At 39.1% G+C, this 24,098-nt stretch overlaps 1 protein-coding gene across 1 annotated transcript in view; it reads left to right on the forward strand.

Annotated features, from left to right (window-relative positions):
- Positions 1-6,080: 6,080 nt before the first annotated feature.
- The window catches only part of RHOJ (ras homolog family member J), a 90,665-nt gene continuing 72,647 nt past the window's right edge, over positions 6,081-24,098 (forward strand). Inside the window, exon 1 of the mRNA XM_002754011.7 lies at positions 6,081-6,727. Coding sequence (XP_002754057.2) covers positions 6,550-6,727 — 178 coding nt within the window. The 5' untranslated portion in view covers positions 6,081-6,549. The remainder of the gene's footprint in view (positions 6,728-24,098) is intronic.

Below are 24,098 nucleotides of genomic sequence, written 5' to 3' on the forward strand. Positions count from 1 at the left end.
CAGGAGTCTACATAAGTGAGGGCTTAAGTGACTTGGATCTAGGTCTTAATCGTGTAAATACAAAATAGTAGACATGAAGAGAAAATCAAGTCAAATTATAATCACTTGTGCCCAGAACATTCCTCCAGCCTTTCATAGTATTGATAAGCAAGCATCGAGTTGTTAAGCAAACCATCTCTATAGGCATTGTGTCAAATAGCACATGACAAAACATGGTTCCCAGGACTTCTTCTATTTTATGTTCATGTATTAGCCAGGGCTCTTTCAAGTGCACATAATGAAAATCTAACCTAAATGAATTTAAACCAAAAAAGGAATGAATTGCCTCATTCAAAAGGGAAATTCAAGTCCTAGGGCTCAAACTGTATGATCGGGTATCTTTTTTTTCTCTTTCAGCTATTTTTCTGTGGTGTAGCAGTAAAAAGCATGAGCTCTAGCAGTAGACTGACAGATTTAGAATCCCGAGTCCACAACGTGTTAACCGTTTTACACTAACCTTATCAACTGACTTCACTTTGCCTCCGTTCTTTCAATAATAAAAATAAGAATAATAATAATGTTTACATCCTAGGTTTTAGGTAAAATGAGTTCAAAAATGTGAACTCCTTTATTATTGTCATTATCAGCATCAGGAAATCTCTTCCTGGTGGCAAAGATGGCCTCAACAACAGCTTATGTGATCCTTAGTGAGAGGAACTCCAGGGGAAAAAGCACCTCTTTCCAGAGAGCTTCGGGAAAAGCAACAATTTGCCAAATCTGAATTACGTGCTCACCCCTGGATCAGAGAGTGGGGTCAGCCCTGCTGAGTAATTTGCACTAAAGGTAGAAGAGAGGGGTTCTGCAAAGGGAAATTGGAGTGCTGTTACCAAAAAAGGAAAGAGATCATAGGCACAAACACCTAATATTCACTACAAAGCCAACTATATCCTGATTAGCAAAATGGTAAATAATAATTGTTGCTGTTTTACACGGTGAACAATAGTATTCACGAGAAGGACACAGTCTGTAAGCCATGCTTTAAGAAAAAATTATTGTTTGGGAAGTTAGATTTGATAATTATTGAAGTCCTCTCCAGATTCAATGAAATTGAGGTTTAGAAAGAGTTTTGAGACATAATTTTTTAAAAAATAAAAATGCAATAGAAATAAACCTTTGAGTATCTACGGTATCTACAAAGTGGGCCCATATTGCTATGACGGCTCTTCATTCAAGAGAGCAAACAAATGGCAGCACTCAGGTTTTGCCGTCATTAGAATTAGCCATGAACGCTTTATGGGTGTGGATAGCTTTGAAGGATCATCTTCCCTTCGACATGGAAGGATGACCTAAAGACTGGATCAAAGAGCAAATGTGAAATTTACAAAGGCCAAATCATTTTAACCATATTGCCTATTTTCCCATTAAAGTCAGTAAAAAATGATATTTTATCACATAAAATTAAAGAGAAAAGAACTTACTTTACACTTCCAGAGTAGACAAAAGAGATCCACCTTTCATGCAATTATAATTTTTCAAATTTTCTGAAATGTGAGGAAAGATACATAATAATCTCCAAATGTAATATGGTCAAATAATGGTCAAAACCAATGTTTTTCATAAGTCACCATAATTGTGAAGTGGAAAACAATAAAAAAGGGAGATTTCATAAAACGTGTCTGGAAAATAAACACTCTGCAAGAATTTTGCATCTTAATAATAAGGTGGGAGTGTTTTCTGGGGCACTTAAGCTGAAGGCTTTGTGTTCTTTTGCATAATGACTCCATCCACCTTCTGTCCATGGCTACTGCGGTTATAAACATGAAGAATTTAATTCCCTTCATCTTTTGTCCTGGGGAGTTTCAGAGATTTGTTTGAAGGTGTTTTCACTGCCCCCGCAGACTGTTTCTTCCACTTATCGCATTGAGGTTGGTTCCCAGATCTTTCCTCCTAGTCTCTATCAAATCTAAGATTTGCGCTGTGGTCTTATTCAAGCCCTGGTAGTTTTTATGACTCTCTTTTCTGATACAGATCATTTCTAGATACAAAATAATTAGCAAATGAGCTGTTAATGAAATCTGAGCAGACATATTCAGTCCACAGAGTAGATTTGCATTTCTTTCCACATTTAGTGCCTCACTAACAAGGGGCTGATCAGCAACCAGCAGTCTCTCAGGGAAACTTGTATTTGTGTAATCCAGTCCTAATAACCAAAATGCCTCCTTGCATATAACAGAGCACAATGTCCCCAGCTACTGTTGAGCAGCTTTCGAGTCCTCCATCTATATATTAATTTTTTATGACATTGATGCTACCAGAGCATTGTAAGCAGAGGGCAAATTTTTAGTTGTTTTCCTACCAAAAGTGGAAAATTCCCACCAATCTTCTTACTCTCCCAAGAGATCCGTACAAAAAGGGACAAGAGATTGTGACTTGGCCCCAATCCACGGAAGTTCAGCCCGTGGCAGAGGTGTGATGCTTACCCACCCAGACAATGGCCAACCAATGACTTTAGCCTTTTTAGGCCCATATCACTAACTAGAGAATGTCATCACCAGAGATCTTCCTTTGACTGTAAGATGGCCATTTCTGCAAGCTACTCCCTGCTCTGTGGCCTTGGTGAAGGAACAGCACAGCACTACCTGAACACCAAACTTTTCTACCTTCTAAAGCACACCCCTCCGATCTGGAAGATCAGGAGTCAATAGCAAAGTTCTTTCTAAACTGTTACCTAGCTTCAGATTTTCTGCATTAAGGGAACATAAAAGTCTCTAATTTCCTGGTTCCCAAAGAAAGAGATCAAAAAAAAAGGTCTGATAAACCATAGGATCCTCTTCCTCAGAGACTAGGCTTTGTATTCAGAGTTAAAGGATGCAATAATGAAATACAGAAGAAACACACACATCCTTATCATTAGTGGACAAATCAGCCTCTTCTTTCCTAGGAAGGAAAAAGATGTCCCATCTGCCTGTGGCTAAAAGTCACCTACCTCTCTCAGAATTAAGAGATTTGGGGGGGGGGGGGGGACAGAAGTATTCCAAGTAAGAAAAGGAAAGTCATTTCTGGAATTATAAAAGATCATGTCCAAGAAAATGTAGCTGATATGATGGGATGGGATGGGATGGAATGGGATGTGAATACGATGTGTGATATATGGCATGATATGACATGGACAACAGCCATAAGCTGGGTGCAGGTGGCCTCACAGAAAAAAAATGCAGATAGATGAGCATCCCTGACAGCAATGACTCACTTCCCTTGGGGAGGGGTGGTTCCAGTCCAGACCAGTCCTAGGACAGGCTGTTCAGTTTTAGCAGGGGCCCTACTGATCTTGAGGTTTAGGTCAGTGGGAGATTTGGGTCAGAACCCCTAGAACTACATAGCCCATTCAGATTCATAACCATCACCAGTAAAAGCCGGATTCTCACATTAGTCCCAGAAAGGGCTTTCTCTGGAGTGGAGACTCATAACGACACTGGGCATCCTGGAATCATCAGAATCACAGCACATTTCATGTTCCTAAGACTGCAGTCAAAACAATATTCTCCCTGTAATCCCAGCACTTTGGGAGGCCGAGGCAGGTGGATCACAAAGTCAAGAGATCAAGACCATTCTGGTCAACATGGTGAAACCCCATCTCTACTAAAAATACAAAAAATTAGCTGGGCATGGTGGCGCATGCCTGTAATCCCAGCTACTCAGGAGGCTGAGGCAGGAGAATTGCCTGAACCCAGGAGGTGGAGGTTGCGGTGAGCCGGGATTGCGCCATTGCACTCCAGCCTGGGTAACAAGAGCAAAACTCCGTCTCCAAAAAAAAGAAAAAACCAATATTATCCATAGAGGATGATCCAGAATCAGAGTATCCGATCTCATTGCATTACCTCTCTATGTAGCTTCAAGCATAAAAAATAAAAAAGAGAGGAATGAAGACATGGCTCACTTATGAAGGTCATCATTAAACTGGAAGCAATCAGAAGAGTCAGAATTTTACACAAAAATGCCCTGTTGGCATTTGGGGAAATTTGTGTGAAGCCATGGCTCACAGGACAAGAAAGAGCCAAGAATTAAGATCTCTTGGAAAAAGCAGAAAATATCACCCAGAAAGACTTCACCACATTCTGGTAAGTTTGTGTAAACTTGGTGCTTGAGGTAAACCAAATAATTAATGGCTACAAAACCACCACTCAATCATTTACATGGCCCAAGATTCAAAAGCACAGGCATCTGGTAAAGAATATTTTAGCAAATGGTCTTCATGCCACTTCCAAAATGCATACCTGTCAACCTTTGAAATTGAAGGACTTTCTTGACCATCCCACCTGGACAAGCAATCAGAACTCTGTGGACTCATGGACCTATAAAAACAATGATGAATTGTCTCTACTTTTTTTTTAAGATTCTGTTACTCTGATTCAGATCAGTTTTTTAATACTTAAAAAGATTTAGTCTCACATGGACAATATGATCTACATAATCACAGAGCTGAGATGTTAGATTTTTAAATTTTTTGCCACTTTTAAGAGGATGTCTCAAAATCTTTTCTCCATAAATATTCAATTTGGTGCAGGAGTAGTAAACAGTCATAAACTATATTTGTTTTGAGAAATATAGCCAACATTCTCAGTGCTCATAACCCATCGTTGCATATAATCTATCTGGCAGATGTACCAATCCTTTGAGTTAGAGGTAAAAGGATCATCGTCCTCTGCCATGATGATCATCAATATTCTCAATATGACTGCTCTATCAGCCTAGATCCCTGAATAAAGATGATAACAATATACAATAAAGATACAATGTGAGCAAGAAATATATATATTATTTTAATTCATTTAGCTTTGGAGATTGTTACTGCAATATAACCTGACTGATACATCATAACCTGTCTGAAATGCCATCCCTTTATAGGAAAGAAAGGCTTGGACACTAAGCACTATGATAAATGTTACTATAATTTAAAACAGTAGAAACGTGAGACTATACTATATACTATACCATATATATTTATATGGCAGCATATAAATGATATGTGGGTATATCTATTATTAATAGCCACTTAGTAAAACAGACTTTTCTCCCATCTCACCCCTCACCCAATAAAAGGAAAAAAAAAAACTTCTCAAACAATTGGATAATGTGAATTCTTCAAAATCAATGTTCAAAAAATGAAAGAAAAAAAAAACAAATTTCCTCATTTTGACCCATTTGTCAAAAATCACTTGCAGAGTTCCACTCTTTTCTCAGACCAAGCACATTAATCAAATACAGAGTGTCAAAGAGGCTTCATTTTGAGTGACCAAACAGTCAAATAAATTAGCTGCCCATGGCTCCTTTGTAATTGAAGAGGACCAGTCTGACCCAAGGGGACACTAAATCAAAAAGCAAAATGTCCAAGCAAAAACAGCATCGAGGGCCTTAAACCAACCAAAAAGCCATCCTGTATCTGCTGTGTCCAAGGGTGTTACATATGAGTCAAGCACACATGTGTTTATCCACTAATAAGAATATGCAAATGTCCCACATCTGATTGATTTCTCATGTGCTATGATCATAAAAAAAAAAAAGTTTGTGTGTGGAATACATATTCCAGACATGTGGCAGTTTATAAACCTGATCATATTATACCTACAACCTACAAAAATTTTTCCCTTTGAAATGAGATGACTCTAGAAGGTTTTCTTCTTTATTTCTGGGAAAGTCACTTAAAGTTTCTCATTTAAGTCAGTAAAGAACTGCTCGTTTTTAGTTTGCAGAGCTTTCAACTGGTGACTCAGTGAGGGGTGATGTCATGTGTTATCCTAGGACCACTGGTGTGGTTCTCTCTGCTCACTCTAACCATTCCCCCTGTTTCTGTGGCAGGCAGTCATCCCCGGTTTCCATCTTCTAGTCAGTTTCTTCCCAGCCAGCCAGGAGCACACAGCCTCACAAGCAGCGGATGAAACAGGAAGTCTGACAGCTTGAGTCTGCAGTGGGACCCCTAGTGTTTTCCCACTCCATGTCCTGGCATCGTTCCCCAGAAGTACAAACACACACACACAGAGCTCCCATTGTTGCAGCCTTCCTCAGCCCACTGATCCTAATATGGAATGCAGCAGGAAACCCATGATTTCCTGACACTCGGCAAGCTGGAGGAAGCAAGGGGAAAAAACTCCATTAAAAAGCCCAGCTTTCCTCCATGTTAGATGTGACTTGGAAAATGAGGACGATTTAGCAAAATTTCACTGTGTCTTTTGCCAGACTGGAGATAGGAAGAACAGAGCAAAACTCTCAGGCTGCTGAAATTTTTAGGCTGTTAAGAAGCCCCCCGAATTCTGTGAAATTGAAGGTTTCTTAACTCACACTGATAGCGGAAAGGGGCAGATCCTTTTCACAACTCCTCCAAGTGTGAGTTACCTTTCCTTACCAGCATGGTAAGCAACAGGGTATATCCCAGCCTCGGACATGTCTGTATGAGCCAAGGTTCCCAAAGTCAGTCAGAGTAAACTCAAGCCTGGCACTGGCTTTCCGCCGTTTCATGTGCTTTGGGAGAAGCGGGAGCAGCAGCAGGAGTCCCTAGCAGCTGGAGCCGCAAGAATGAACTGCAAAGAGGGAACTGACAGCAGCTGCGGCTGCAGGGGCAACGAGGAGAAGAAGATGTTGAAGTGTGTGGTGGTGGGGGACGGTGCCGTGGGGAAAACCTGCTTGCTGATGAGCTACGCCAACGACGCCTTCCCGGAGGAATACGTGCCCACTGTGTTTGACCACTACGCAGGTAAGAAAAACTGGGAAACTGTGCATCCAGACCAATGATGCGGGGGGTGATACCTTAACTTCAGAGGGTCCTGGCTCATTTCTAATGTCAGTATTGGGTGCGGGCCTGGCAGTAACCAGGGAGCTTAGCGTAGCATACAACCAAGGACTTGGCTGAAATTGTTGGTAGAACAATTTGTGCATCAATTTGTAGGGTAACACTTTTTCCCCCTTAAAGCAAAAGGGTAATGCCAGGAAAATACTCTGACGTGCCCTCTAGATTTGGGGGCCAGAGATTTTACTCCACATTTGCCTCAAGATTCATTAACTTTTTCTTGTGAACATTTTTAAATGCAGTGTAATTCCATCACAATTCTTTTCTGCCAAAAAAAAGAATCACCACTAGATACACAGTGAAAGGAATGTTCTTGCCACTCTTATATTCACTCCATGCCATTATAAATGAAATGTTAAGATTAATAAAACACTCATTTTTCTATAACAATTGGTGCTGTAATACTATAGTTTTATTTTCCTGGGGTTGTAGATTGGGGGAAAGTTTTTAAAAGGTTTTAAATATCTATTAGGTAATCTGTATCTTAAAAGAAAAATGTTTCATTAACATGTTTTTAAAATTAAAAACACAAATAAAATCTGAATCATTTTAAAGTATGTCCTGAAGGATAAAATGCACATACAATATTTTAAAGCATGACAATTAAGATATTGTAGTCACAACCTAATTCTTTCAGAGGACCTTTAATGTTTTGAATGTTCTAAAGTTCAAAACATTAAAGGTCCTCTGAAAGAATTAGGTTGTGACTACAATATCTTAATTGAAGTGGGTGATAGCGTTCCCTAAATTTTTCCATTTTGATTCTTACTTTTTCCCTTAATTTCCAAACCAAATTATATTAAGTCTATCAAATGCAAGTTAATGAAATTCCTCAAGCTTATAGTAGCCTGAATTTTATAACTTATTTATATTATCGTGATCTTTATCAGAGATCTGAGACTTTGTGGAAGGAAAATTTCTCCTCCTTCCCTTTGGCTTTGGGTCAGGTTCGGCAAAAGGAAAATGGCCCACAGGAAACCAGCATGAGTGTCTGCTTGGCAATGCGGCCATTTGAAATCCTCATTCTGTAGAAAGTAGCTTCTTTTCCAGAACAAAGTCATCACCTAAATCACTGCTTTCTCCTACACTTACCCAGCAAGTGTAGGAGAAAATATTACCCAGCAGACAGAGAGAGAACCACAGTGAATACAGTATCCAATTCTCAGCAGGTTTCTTTGTATTTGTAAAAATTTAGAGCAAATTTTAATGCTGGCTCACTTAAGCCTTTCTGAAAATATAATCACTGCCCAGAGAAGAACATTTTAATGAGAACAGAATAAAGAGAAGAACAGGTTGACTTTCATCTTGAGAAAAAGACTAATTATAAAATTTGAGGGTCTGCGCCTTAAGAGAGTTACTCAGATTCATGTCCTGAAAGCATCTTAGCAAAAGTTATTTATTCTACATCTTCTTTCTGCCAAGAAAGGGAAAGTGGCTACCTTATTTCAAAAACTTTAAAATCAAGGGTGGAATTCAAAATCTACTAAAGGAAGAGGCTTCAAATGCTTATGAAAATTATGTATCCAAATCCCCATACATGTAGGGAGCCAATTACCATGTTGTATCAGGAAGAAAGAGAATCAAGTCAGCCTATTAAACACACACACACACACACACACACACACACTAGAAATCAAACAAAGGCTGAACCATAGCTAGATTCCACTATGCTCAAATTATTTTATATCTTAATTATATACATACTATTATTGAGCATTAAAGCATCTTAAAGATTTTGGCTAGTCTATTATTTTAGCTCCCAAGAAATCACAACCACTACACCAAAGAGCAATACTTTGCACATAGTAAGCATTCCTGAACATGGTTCCTTTGATGTACACTTTGTACCTCTTTAAGTGTATAATCATCTCGTGTGCTTTCAGTAAGGTTTAAAAGGGAATGGAGACATGAGCCACACACGTCTAGGACTGTAATGAAGTGATCATTTCTATAAGCAGAGGGATCTTCTCCATCGCACAAACTTGATTTCCTTTTCCACCACTCTCCTGATCTATGATCTGGGTGAACATAAATCCTTATGCAATCACATGAGAACCTACAATCAATTGTAAAAGAACTAAATGCCCTCTTCTCCATTTGGATCCAGTATCCGGTTCCTGGGTCCTACTGGCCCACTCTAAAATGACAACCTGCAATTGAGTACTGAATCTTCAGAAGCTGTAGTTGAAGTTATAGAGAGCCTATCCATTGAAGAAGATGTTTTACTAATAAGGACCCAACCTAGAAACGTAGAGATAAAATAGTAAAGATTGAAATACAACCTACCATGCAAGATGGTGAGCTCTGAAGCCAGACAGCCCAGTTCTAATACTGGCTCTGTCCTTTACTCTGTGGCCTTGAGGAAGTTACTTAACCTCTCTGTGCCTCAGTTATGACAAATAAGAAACAGGGGCAATGAAGATATTATTAGAATTGTATGGGAGAAAAATAATTAATATACGCAAAGTTCTTAAAATAGTGCCGCATATATGATAAGAGTTAGGTACATGGTAGCTATTAAGAATATAGTCTCGATACTTGCATACAGCCAGAAAAAGGAATGAAAATGTAATTAAAAGATAGAGACTACAAGAAGGAAAAATGCAATTACAAGAGTTTCCTTCAGAAGAGTAAGGTAGGATGGAGTGTACGTATTTTCTTCATAAAACAGTTACCATGTTCACTGATAATTAACAGATGTGTCTACATGGAGTAATAGTAGTGGGATATTAAATTGGGAGGGGAAACATCAGTTTTCCATGAGTGAAACTATGCAAAATTGTTTTGAATTATTTTTGCAGGAAAAATCAACAACCAGCTACAAAAAACAATTTTTAAAGTTCTATGAATCCTGATGTATCCCTACCTCCTACCTACCAAAATCCAAAAGCACATCTGCTCCATGTAGCTTTCTTTGACTCCCCAAAAATAATTCCCTGTTCCATCTTCAATCTAGTTTCAGAAATTTGTTTACTTCTCCAGGATCTCCCACCATTGTATACCAATTTATATGCATCCTTCTTTTCCTGTCTCTGGAGCTGTGTCTTTCATGTCCTGTGAAATCCAACAGGGAGTTCTAGGTCCTCATCTTCATTTCTTGGAAGCTTTTTTTATGGTTCATTACCCTTCTTAAAACGCTTTCTTGGCTTGGTTTCTGGGATACCACATTCTCCTGGTTTTGTTTCCACTCACCAGCAAATCTTTCTCAAATTACCCTGTCACCTCCCCTCTCTCTTTCCAACCACCAAATGTTGGCAAATCTCAGTGTTCAGTCCCTGGATCCTCTTCTTTATTTGCTTTTATGGTCTGGTTGATTGTATCTAGTTTTGTAACTTTAAACATCATTCATATCCTGATAACTCCAAAACTTGTAGCTCCACCATCAAAACCCCCTGAGACTCAGACTCATATATCCAACTATTTGAATATCTAATAGGCATGTCAATCTTAACCTGTCCAAACAGAATTTTTTAACTCCTCCAATCTACTCTTCCCCTAGGCTTTTCCATGTAAGTACATGACCACTATTTTTTACCCAGTTTCTGAAAACAAAATCTTTCGTATTGACTCCTTTCTTCCTTTGACAACACTCCCCTCCCTTTCCATTCAAACCATTGGTTATCATCACTTCCTCCTACCAATCAGCTCAACATTCAAAATACATCCCAAACCTGATCACTTCTCACCATCTCCATTTCCTTCACTCTTGTTTAACCCACCATCATCTCTCATCCAAACTACTATAATCAATTCCCAATTCCCTACCTCCAACCTTGCCCCCTATTATCAATTCTCCACATAGCTGGCAGAGGGACTGTCCAAAAGCCCAACCTCTCCAATCACTTCCCTAAACACTCAGACCCAACCCTATATCATGTCGTATAGGATGCACACCATGACTCAGTCCCTGTTATCACTCCAATCTCATCTCTTAACACTCCCTCATCAGTGCTTTTTCTGTAGCTATTACTATTACTATTCCTCAAGCACACAAAACTCCTTCTTCCCTTAAAGAGTTTATACTTGCTCTTTCCCATATCTTCAATTGATCACATTATGTAATGCATGTGTGCATACACACACACACACACACTCACACACACACTTTCTTTAACCTATCTTGCCACATCTTTCTTTATAATATTTAATACTACCTGACATTATATATGTATTTGGTATCTCTGGCTTCAAAAAAATGGAGTCCCACATATAATAGACTCTCAACAGATAATCACTGAATAAATGAATTATTTTGTCTTCACAATCTTAGTCCTTCCAACATTTAGATAGTTTCTGGTCCATTAAAACTTTGATGAATAAATGAACAAATTGTTTATCCAATAGATACCACTTTAGAAATGAACATACAAAAACGTTTATTACTTTTATTATATTTCTGAACTATTTTGTTCATATTTTAAATAATCACTTTATCCCCACTATGATTGTAATATAGCATTAAATTTTCTGTTTTTCTTTCTTTTTTTTTTTTTTTTTTGAGATGGAGTCTTGCCCTGTCACTAGGTTGCAGTGCAGTGGCAAGATATTGGCTCACTGCAACCTCCACCTGCCAGGTTCAAGCGATTCTTCTGCCTCAGTCTCCTGAGTAGCTGGGACTATAGGCACACGCCACCATGCCCAGCTAATTTTTTTGTATTTTTAGTAGAGACAGGGTTTCACCATGTTGGCCAGGATAGTATCAATCTCTTAATCACATAATCTGCCCGCCTCAGCCTCCCAAAGTGCTGGGACGCCTCAGCCTCCCAAAGTGCTGGGATTACAGGCGTAAGCCACCACGCCCGGCCAGCATTGAATTTTCTTGACCTAAGTGGCAGAGTCACAAATACTGAATAGCCTAACTATATAATACATAAATGTCACTTGGGATTCCTTCATTTACATTATGTTCAAAAGTCAATATACATTTTGGGTGGCTCACTCAAACTCGTCTAGTTCTAATACACAGAGCAACCCTAAGATTGACTGACGGCTAGGTCTAAAGAGTAGGGACAGTGGGATGAAGGTGGGAAAAGTCACTCATGTCCATTACAAGTGTGCCTAAGAAAAATCCCTGGGCTCTGCTCCTTAATCCCTTCCAGGGATGATGTGTCCTAATGAGCTCTAGAGCTTTCTCAGCTTACCATGGAAGAATTGCATTTCTTCCTCCATCCTATCTTTAGTTTTGAATTTTGTAGCAAACCCCTCACTGGTAAAATATTCCTACCAATTAATGTTTCATATAACAAATAGTATAAGGATACGACTTCCGTTTTGAGTTTAGATTGTATGTTGAGTCAGATTGTTTACATGGTTCATATGTCTGGGTACACAGGTGTGTAAAATAAGCTCATTCCAGCTGAAACCTCTTTATAAGGTTCACCATTTCCATCATCCTCTGTATTATTTTGTCTGTGAATTTTTCTTCTATCACCCCCCTCCTAGAGTTCCTTTGTCGAAAGCCATCAAATTTGGAAAATCACATGAAGCCACTATTGGCAAACCCAGGTTGCCTATGCAGGAAATTAACACAATTCATGGAAAGGAGAAAAATACCGTTGTTCTATCATCTGATTGAGATGTAAAAGGAAGTTGTTTTTACAGAAAGCTGAAAGTCAGTTCTAACTTTTTCCACTTAGTTAAATGGTGATCAACCCAAGGTAGACAGTCACAACCTTAATGGTCAGAGCAGGGGGTGGGAACCATGTCCAATCCATGGTGGGAAGAAATAACAATCATAATAAATAGTGAATAAAAATAAAATCCCAGGTTTATAAAGGGTTGTAACATAGTTCTGCTCATTTGGGAAAATGTATTCAGGAGTTTCTCTTTTGCTCTTCCCAAAGACACCTGAGAGTCTCTGAAGAATGGATGAGATTCTTTTTTTGTAAGCCACAAGGAAAGCTAAAGCAATTTACATGGGATTATAAAATAAATCACCAGGTTCTTAAACACAAATATAAAAGAAGTCTGTGAAAGAGGAGACAAGAATGGGCCAGTTGGATCACTCACTCTGTTCTTTCTAAATGCAATGATACTCAAAAACGCAGAGTCTCCTAAGTATCCAGTCCCCCAGTGTTTCTTTTTGAGACAGTGTGATGTGTAGCTGATGCTCTTTCTAGATTATGGGAGGCCACACTAAAGATACAATGACAGGAATCAGGGGCACAGATTCCTCCACAATGTACATTGTGATACTTAATAAGAGCAAACTCACTCAGAGTCTTCAGGGATGGAAATTGCACCCTGAAAGCTAAAATGTACTGCAGAAATGGTAAATTGCGAGTTGCTTCTCTTAGGAGTAAGAAAGAAGGAAAAATAGAAGAGGGACAAAGAAAAGTGTCTGTGACCACAGCAGCATGAGAAAAGCCATGTTCCCAGGGCTAGAAGCTACATCTGCCTCTGGGACCTTCTTGCACTCCAGCTTCAGCTGGCAACAAACCAAGAACTGTGACCAATTCAGGCCTCATTGGACAGGCTCCCTCTAAAGAAGACTTTTAGTTCCACATAGCTCTGCACCGTGCACCATACAGGTCAGGAAATGCTTCATAAATTTTACTATGTATTTGCCCATTGAAGTTGAGCTTCAGGTAAACAGAATTTTATTTCTAGGCTAGCTTTTTCAAAATTTTCCATCCCTCTTCCTTCTCATGGGGTAAATAACAAATTTGGCTCAAATGGCTCCATACATGGGATACTGTGTTTTTGGATAGGCTTGCCCTGTTCTACAATGTCAGCATGGAGGTGGGCACGAACATAAGGCAGCTCAGGAAAGGACAGGTAAGAAAATGCAGCAGAAACTATCTCCCTCATTAATCCTGAGCACAAAAACCACAAGGATCTATGGAGACCCTACCCACTGTATAGCACAAGTTCTGATTCAGCTGAAAGTTTGCTTCCCCACAAACAAAAATCCATGACACACCTTGGGCTAGAATCCAAAGAGTTAATGTTCTGGAGACAACACAGTCAGGATCAGTCCCATCATAAATTCAATACAGGCCAGCTCTGAGTCACGGGATAGCCTTGCATTGTTGCTGAATACTCCAAAGTCTGCAAACATTCTGGATGTGACCAATTTTCACACAACAAAGAACTTGATTCATGTGTATTCACTTAGCACTGTGTCTTAGTTCACTGTACAGCTTTCATCCACGGTGCCCTTCATTCCCAGTCTCAACATGAATTTCACCGTGGCCACATGTGTGTAATCCTACAAGCAGAACTGTGATGTTGACTGTGAAACTAGGATGTCACTAGAATATATGTTAATAATAATAACTATAGCTATTCGCTTATATAGTTCTTGCTAATGATTCAGGCATATTTGAAGTACTTTATACATCTACTCATTGCCTCCTCGCAATGATCCTATAAGATGCTTTTTTTTTCACTTTTCATTTTTTTAATTTTTATGGATACAGGCCAGGTGTGGTGGCTCGTATCTGTAATCACAGAACTTTAAGAAGCCAACATACAAGGAAGGATTCCTTGATCCTAGGAGCTCAAAGTTACAGTGAGCCATGATCATACCACTGCACTCCAGCCTGGACAACAGAGTAAGACTTTGTCTCTAAAAAAAAATATATATATATATATATATGCTTACATAGTAGTTGTTCGTATTTATGTATGGAGTGTGTGTGATGTTTTGATACAGGCATATAATGGGTAATGATCAAATCTAGGTAACTGGTATATCCATAACCTCAAACATCTATCATTACTTTATGTTGGGAACATTCTACATCTACTCTTCTAGTTATTTTGAAATATCCAATAAATTATTGCTGACTATAGTCACTCTGTTGTGCTACTGAATACTAGACTTTATTCCATCTAACTGTATTTTTAGACCTTGTACCAAATAGCCAACCCCTCTTTATCATAAGATGCTATTATTTTCTCAACTTTCCTGATGAACAACTTCCGGCACAAAGATATTACTCTATTTCCCTCAAGGCTAAATTGCTTATGATGGGGTAAGCGGAGGCCATGGAATAGCAAACAATACAAGCAGTGTAGAGCTAGTAACAATACAAAAGCCACTGTTAGTTAGGATGTGCTAACCTGCTATTAACAAATAAACCCAAACACGTAAGGGATTAATTCAATGGCAAGGTATTCCTTGCTCACGTCATGCTCCTTAAGCAGCTGTTCAAGTCAGCAGGGTTGCTTTCTTCCATGCAGTCATTTAAAGACTCAGGCTTCTCACATCTGGTAATTCTGACATCCCCTAGGATTTAAGTTACCTGCATCCACCCAGTCCAATAAGAAAGAACATGGAGAAACTTGAATGGAAAGTTTTACGGACCAGGCTTGGACGTGACAGACATGATTTTCAATCATAATCCATAGGAGTTTATTTAGTCACAAGGCCACACTTCACTGTAAAGGAGGCTGGGGGGAAAGCTCACCTATGTGCCCAAAAGAGGAAAAAACAGCAGCCTCTGCCTGCATCTGGCTACCAAATATCCTTGCATATTTTTTCCCACATGTAAAACAAACTCACCCTTTATCCCACAGGGACCACCTAGAGTTGCATTTTGGCACTGTACCTGTCGAAGGCCAGCATCTGTTAAGTGGTGCATGATTCTGCTCATTTGATCTAAACGTGACTCCTTGTGATCCAATAAAAGACAAATTGTCTGCCCATATTCACCATTTGCCCCCATGCAGTGGTTGAACAGGAATGGGATAATCAAAACATTCAAACTCCCTTTCAGAAAGGGAAGAATCAGAGACACATTGCAATAATAGAATTGTCAGTAAATGGAATCCAGAAACAATCAATCTTCTAACTCTGTAAAATCATGAAAAATCTATGTTCTATCAATCTCAGCTTTACTTAGCTGAGATTCTTCCCTTTCCTATAAAGCCTTGCTAAATGCATAAAGTAACAATTCATATATACTAACATTCTGCCATTTTCCAGTCTCTTCACAGAGCACTATGGACACAGTAGGAAGTAGCTTTACCTTCCAGGTTTCACAGACAATAGTTTTACAAAATGTTTTGTCACAGTATAACACAGATCATCTTTCCAACCTGCTCTGTTTTGTCACCATCTGCCACCTAAAACCTAAGCCAACAGCACATGTATTTTTAGGTTTTGGTAATGATGGTACCACACTATTAGGTAAGCTAAGATGATGTAACATATAGACCAAAAGATGCAATGGTTCAAACCATTACAATCAAATCCTATTTTCTTACATAACTGCAGCATGTATTTTAGATTTAGAGGGTACATGTACAGGCTTGTCAGCTGAATATATTGCATGATGCTGAGGTTTTGGACATGAATGATCTTGTCATCCAGCTGGTGAGCACAATACCCAATAATTTTTTGACCCTTGGCCTCTTCCTTCCCTCCCCTACCAGTGGTCTCCTGTGCCTATTGTTGCCATCTTCCTGTCCATGCGTACACAGTGTTTAGCTCCCACTTACAAGGGGGAACATATAGTGTTTGGTTTTCTGTTTCTATGTTACTTTGCTTAGGATAATGGCCTCCAGCTGAATCCATGTTGCTGCAAAAGACATGATTTCATTCTTTTTTACGGCTACATAGGATTCTGTGTTGTATATGTACCACACTTTCTTTATCCAATCCACCATGGATGGGCACCTATGTTGATTCCATGTCTTTGCCATTGTGAGTAATGCTGAAGGAATATGTAAGTTCATGTGTCTTTTTGGCATAATGATTTATTTTCTTTTGGATATATACCCAGTAATAGGATTGCTGGGTAGAATCCTGCTTTTGGTCATATAAGAGACCTAGGCAGGTCTTCAGGTTGGTGAGCTAGTTCTGCTCCATGTGGTCATTCAGGAATCTACTTTCTTTATCTTGTTCTTCTGCCATCATCTAGGGCTTTGTGGTGCTCTGTATCTAGACACTGAAGACAAAAGACTATGGAGGAGTAAGGGTAGGGAGTGGTGGTAGGGGCCAGGCTCACAGGTATGCATGGTGATGCATGGGCAGGCATGCATCACTTCTGTTCACATTTCACTGGAGAGAACGTACACTGTAGGCCTCACATAATCACAAGGAAGGTGAGCTATGTGCCCAAAGAAGGAACAAACAGATTTTAATAGACACTTAGTCATCTTCACCACAGCCATTAAGTTGAAATTGCTTATACCAAATACAATAGGCACAGATAAACAATATAAACTGCATTAGCACCATATTCAACTTGCTATTTATTCAACTATATGTGGCATACCTATATTTCCCAAACTTGCCTAGTCAGAAGAAAAGCTTACTTGCTAAAAATGCAGATTCTTGGGTCCATATAAAGGCTTCTAAACCAGACCCATTTAGAGACAGAGCTGTGAATATGAATTTCAATAAGCTTCATAGGCATTTCTAATTAGGTGGAACTTGCGATGCTGTTGTTTTATAGTTCAAACCCATTTAGATACCACAAATGTATATAGTTAAAGCTAATGTGACTTAGTGGGTTCAGAAAACCCTTCTTTATGCTGTAAAGATGACTATTAATCAAGCCAAAAGGAGTAATTCTATAGCCAACCATCAATCAGTAAAAAGCAATTTAAAAACAGATATGTGTGTAAAATTTTTTGACTTGGGAGTTTCCAGCAGATTGTGTCCAACAGAAAAGGCCTTTAGAGCCTCTTGGAAACAGCAAATTCCTAAGTGAGGAACAAGGGTGCTCTCAAAAAAAGATCTGTACACGTGGTGGGCACATAGAGAACCTTGGAAGAAGGAGACTACAGAAGGCTGAGAACAAAGTATTGGGAGAGGGCTGGTGCAGAGTGGGAGGAGAAGCCTCAGGGAGTCAGACCAGAGGCAAGTAGGCTCTGTGACCAACCTTGTTTGCTAACCAAGGGCAGCCATGGGTAACCAAGTACCAGCTGCTGAGAGAAAAGCCTTGAGCTTGGGCATAATCCGCAAAGCTACATACATGTGAATTGCTCTGTCTATGAAATAAATAAGAAACATGACTGTAAGACCTTCAGAGGGGTCACAGAGGGAAATCACAGAGCACCTATCCTCATGGGAAGAAACAAAGGAATCTTAAAAAAACAGTTAAGAGCCTGGGATCCTTGGGGCGATTTTGATGCAGTTGTGTTTGGAAGCTATTATTTGTTCTTCCATATTCATCCAGCCTTGTGATTATGAAATGAACAGTAAACATCTGTTTCCCCTCTGCAAATCCTTCTGTTCTTCATGCGTTGACCTAATATTTGGGAAAAAGGAGAAAAAAAAAACAAAAACAGAAAACCTACAATACAAGTTATCTGAGTCCAAAAAGATCTCTACTTGGGTCTTCCTCAAAGAGAGATGCATAAATTTGGGGAGAAGCAGATATTTTGTAACTGGAACTCAGCCACCCTTATTTGGAAAACCAGTTTACAAGCACTCCTGCTAACGGGGATCGGGCCTTCCTTTAGTCTCTCCAGCTGTTTTAATACAAACTGGTAAATCAACTGAATACAGATTGCCAACAAGAGAGAAACAACACTCTGCCTGGCCTGAACAGAATGCACCATAATGAACAAAATGATTCCTGATCTTTTCGCAGCAGGTTACTTAATTAGCCAACATTAAGTAACTGAGTATTTACTGTGTGTCCAGTCCTGTGCTGCCTTTGTTATCTCACTGGAGCCTCACATTATTTCAAGGTAGTAAGTAACCTGATTTCACAGACAAGAAAACTGAAGCTCAGAGAAGTGACATGTCCAATATTACTCAGCAAAGAAATAGCAGAATTGGGATTCAAATCTATCAGCTCAAGTGTTATCTCCTCAGTAGCCCAGACCACCCTGATTAAATTGGGCCGCCTTTCAAAACCAGTGTATCTCCTCTATCATTATCAGTTTCTTTATTTCTTTTATTTTCCATGCCTTGTCTCCCCCTAGAACATACAATTCCTGAAGGCAAGGCTCTTTCTATTTTGTTTATTGTTATGCCCTCAATGCCTGGGAATGAGCCTATAACATAATAGCCACCCAGAACTGTTTGTTGAATGAATGAATGAATGAATGAATGACATCCAAGAGTCTCAGTCTTAACCAGTGCACTACACTGAAATTAGCACCCTATGTGGACTCGCAGGATAATCTTTCTAAGCTGAAATTATTTTATCCTCCCACATGCTGAAAGGATATATTGTAAGCACCATGAGCATACATTAAAATAGATTATATTGACCTTATTTAAAACTTGTAAAAAAATTCATTTACTCTGGAAAAATAAAAAACACCAAAAGGTTTTGCTTCCAGTCAAATTTTAAGCTTATGAGTTCTGAGTGATTTAGCTAGGCATGAAGTAGTTTTCCTAATTATATTAAGGATTTCTGTTCTGTATCTATTATTCTCTTGATGCTATATTCAAGAGGCAAAAGGAAAAACTCAATTACTTAAAGTATGTGCTGCATACATTTTTTTCAAATAATGAGATTAATTAAGAGGGAAAATAATAAGCAAGTAGTCTCCTTAATATATGCCAGGAACAAACCTCCTAAGACTTAAGAAGAATGTTCATAAAATGTAACTGTTCATCTCTTAGAAAGTGCATCAATTTTCAACTGGTATGCTTACAAGAGATGCAGTGGCTATGTTCGCATTCATTAATAATGGGGCACTTTATACTCATCAAAGTAAGAATTACCAGGAGGAAAAAAAAAGCTATGCTCTTTCTCCTCAGGAGTCCTCCTCTCTGCTCATATTGAATTAGCTTGCACTGAAAGCGCTAAACGCTTTTTTTTTTTCTTCAACTAAAATGAATTTCATATGACATTTGCAATAGTTCAAGCTGGTAAATAAGAGCCTTAAGAGTTTTCCATAGTAAACACACTTTTAACCAAACTTTTCAAAAGAGACAGAGAGTGGATGCTAAATCCTAAGTGTCAATATTAGGCATAAACTTTGCTGTAGAGATTCTACTCCATTTCATTCATTTGTCCTCTTAATAACTCTCCATACCAGGTTCTTTCTTTTAGAAAAAACTAAATCAGGTTGGTCAGAGCCATTTTTTTCCCTCAGGTTGAGCAAAGATGAAGAACACCTCATTATCATCCTCAGAATAATTGCTCTTCATGTATTTGAAGACCAAGAAAATCCTCATCCTTGTCATCCTCAGATGATACACCCAGATCCTTCTAACTCCCCCATAGCTACACCTATTCTCTCCCCTTGTTTTTAATGGACAGTTTTCATGTATTCGCTGCAAGTCGATCACAAACAATTTGCATTTCAAATCTACAGCAACCACACAGTCCCTCTTGCACTTTTTGGTAGGAATACAGGTATCTTGTCAACATGGTAGGTGCAGTCCTAACAGGATGTAAACTCTAAATAGTCTCTTATATTACCTCTTTTTCTTCCCCCTGGGTATGCAAGTTAATTTAGGTCAACCAAATTAAATGCAAACAACTCAAGTTGCCAACATGAGAGTACTACATCTCTCTTCTGCCATTTTAATAAATCTCCATTCAATTATCCCCAGGTTTATCTATACTATAATATCATGTTAAGGCTTTCTAAAGCCATGTTAAGACTTTAGATTTAAGAATTAATATCATTATGGGATCTTCATATAAGTTCAAGAGGCCACCTGGCACTTGAAGAGCATACTTAATCTTGGCTTTGCTCAACAGTTTTTGGTATTATAGGAGACATTTTGGTATTATAGGAGATATTTGGTATTATAGGAGACTAATCTTGGCTTAGCTCAACAGTTTTTGGTATTATTGGAGATATTTTGATCCCTGCAATTACCATAGATCACTGAAATTTATAGTAATGAATATGGTATGATTTTAATGGAGAGTCTAGTTTTACTAAGATTTAGTATGCAGTACATTACACCTCATCTTGAGTACTCTTATGCTTCATTCATTTCCTGCCAGTTAACATATTAAAAGCTTCTTAAGGGTAGTGCACATTAGTCAAGCATCCTGTTTAGCAACCTGACCAACTACTACAGATCCAATTCCAGTTTCACAAAAGATACTCTATACGAGGGTAATCTAGAACTCAGTAGATTTTCTAGACCCAGGAAGAAATCTGAGGCTCTAAGCTATAAACAATCCCTGAGGCAATTACAATTGACCACAAGTCATCTTGGAGCCTACTCCTTCATCAGCTAACCTTAAGTATAGTTATACACACAGCAAAAGAAATAGCTTTGTGTCATTTAGGTATAGTAACATACACAGCAAAAGAAATGGCTTTATGTCATCATAAAAGTTTGCATATGTGGTTCCTCAAGTGATCTCCAAAACTCTAACTGATGTTCAAGTGTTGCACTTCCGGCAGGGGAGGAAGAGTAGAAAAGGATTGGGAGATAGACAAATAGATGCGTAGCTTCAATGTCACAAGGAGCTAGTAAACTTACCATGGTTTCCTTTGTGACATCCTTACTGCCTCAGCCGTCCTTTCCCCATCTCTTGAACAATTTGAAGCCTGTTCCCTGTGAAATGAGGACAAGAATTATATTTTATTAGGTGACACTTAGCTCTACTGTTACAGCCAGTATCTAGTTATTCCCACAAACCCTGCAATTAACTCAGAGCCCAGAGAAGAAGAGCACCACATCAAGCATTTTGAGGGTGAAAAGGGTTAGCCCACAGAAGGATCCATTTGTTCAGTAAAAGACGCTTGCATTTTTCCACTTCTTTGAAAATGGGGACCAGCAACCTTTAAACAAAGTATCTGATAATGGTGACTTTGGAGAATTTAGTGCACTTTTTTTTTCATTTCATGGTTGCTAAAATCAAGAATCTATTAACCAAGAAAAATGTTTTTTTCTTATTTAGTCATTTTGTCTTCTTCCACTTTTTTTTTTAGAGGTTTCTAAACTTTCTTTGGTATGTGCGTTAAGAGTTCTCTTTCCTGACCCAGCTCAGTGGCTCACGCCTGTAATCCCAACAGTTTGGGAGGCCAAGGCAGGCAGGTCACAATGTCAGGAAATCGAGACCATCCTGGCCAATATGGTGAAACCCCATATCTACTAAAAATACAAAAATTAGCCAGATGTGGTAACTCATATCTGTAATCCCAGCTACTCAGGAGGCTGAGGCACTAGAATTACTTGAACCAGGGAAGCAGAGGTTTGCAGTGAGTCAAGATCATGCCACTGCAGCACCCCAGCCTGGTGACAGAGCAAGACTCCCTCTCAAAAAAAAAAGAGTTCTCTTTTCCTACCCAGCTGAAGTATCTCTATCCGGTGCATTCTATGTGAAGGGGAATGCACATCTCTCTAAGAGAAAGGCTGAAGTCCATTAACTTGATGAGTAACTCCTGATAAGCAAAATTTCATGCAAGTACTATTTAAATTTCATCCTTTATTAAGGAATAAAAAGACAAAATATTTTAATGGTATATATGAGAATCATAGAAATTCAGTTATGGAAATTATGCTGTGATGCAAGGGGAATGAAGAAGGACTGCGTATTTCTTCTTTGGTGAATTAATCAGAGATTCTGAAGAAATAATGCAAGTCTATCCCCAAGCCATGCCAATCAAGTCTACAGAAAGAAAAATTAAGTAATATTTTTCCCTGTGATTCTTCAAGGACAAGGTTTTTTTTAACCCCTATTCTTTCTTTCACTAGAATCCATTAGTATCCTTTCTTTGGTGCCGTGATCCTCCTCTATTACTCCCCAAACTTCTGCTCTTTTCTCAAATTAATATCAAGTCTCTTAATACCTGGGTGATAAAATAATATGTACAATAAACCCCCATAACACAAATTTATCAATGTAACAAACCTGCACATGTACGCCTGAACTTAAAGTTTAAAAAAAAAATCTAGTTAATTACATTAACTAGAAAAACAAACAAACAAATAAAATTCAGGTCTCAGAAACAAGAAGATTCCATGTAATCTAGGGAGGAAGACAAGCAGAGGAACTACGCAGTGCCCAGAAATCCTGGCTGGTCAGCTCCATCTCACTGGCCAGGAGATGCGCTTTTAAAAGAAAGATCTGCTGGAATCCTGTTCCGTTACATCAGAGTAGGCACCTAACTTAAGGGAGCTGGATGTTCCTGGAACAGATCCAAGTGTTCCCTGGAATACAAAAGACCTCAGTTTTAACTTGATGCCCCAAACTCCTTACTCTCTCACACACACTATCCTTCAATGACTAATGATACAGAAATTCAAAAAGCAAAACTGGAATTTTTTTACTAAAGAATCTGACACTCCGTTCTGTTTCTAAATATTTATATTGTGCTTGGCCTCTTGAGGCAATAAGACCCCACAAGCTTTCCTACTTCTCTTCCTCTATTGTCTCTCAGCTACATGAAACTCCCTCTGAAACAGCTGCTCCAGCTGGGCACAGTACTCACACCTGTAATCCCAGCACTTTGGGAGGCAAAGCCAGGAGGATCCCTTGAGTCCAGGAGTTCGAGACCAGCCTGGGCAACACAAGGAGACCCCCGCTCTACAAAAAATTTTCAAAATGAGCCAGACATGGTGGTGCGTGGTTACGGTCCTAGCTACTCAAGACATGCTCCTAACTCCTCTGCCGGGCTCTTCCTTCTAATTAGGCAAGCCTATTTTTTCCTGTACCCATGGGCTTCGAGTAGGTACTTGGCAATAAATACTGATCATATTTCTAGTACTGGAGAATGGTGATAGCATTCTCTGATGTTAGAAATAAAATCAGCCTTATATATGCAAGGATATGGCACTTTTTTTAGTGTCAGAAACACAATGGACTCCCCAGCAATGAGAATTGTGTTATGCATCTCTCATGGATGTGCCCAAGGAGTTCATTTGAAACTGCAAAGGGAGAAAGTTAAACTAGACAGGTTTAAATATGACATTGCCATGCAAAGTAGTCATGGCATCCCCCTTCAGAGGCTCTGAGATTTCAGTGTGAGTGGATTCACTACATGACGGGCACAGCCTGGTGTTGTGGTGGATCTGAGTGTCGAGAGAACAAAGGCAGAAGAATGCAACTTCTTAAAAAGCATTTCATTTACCGCACTCCTCAACTCTGTGTATATGGAGAACACAAAGGAGCTACGGAAGGAAGGACACAGCTCCTCCTGCTCTCAACTCACCTATCATTGTTGAATGACAAGGGACAAGAAAGGGTCAGAGCAGAGTTTGGGGCTCATGACTAAATCAGTGGACCCTGAGATTGTTTTTCACAGGATTCAGAGATCCAACTCGTGTGTAAAGATGTTCCATCTTGGAGGCACTTTCTCTAAGTTTTATCCACACTGATGGGTATAGTTGAGAAGCAGGAAATGATGGCCAGCCATCTGGACTATTGGTTCTGGTGGGTTCTATTGGTCT

Source organism: Callithrix jacchus, chromosome 8 (genome assembly GCF_049354715.1).
Source record: "Callithrix jacchus isolate 240 chromosome 8, calJac240_pri, whole genome shotgun sequence".
NCBI lineage: Eukaryota > Metazoa > Chordata > Mammalia > Primates > Cebidae > Callithrix > Callithrix jacchus.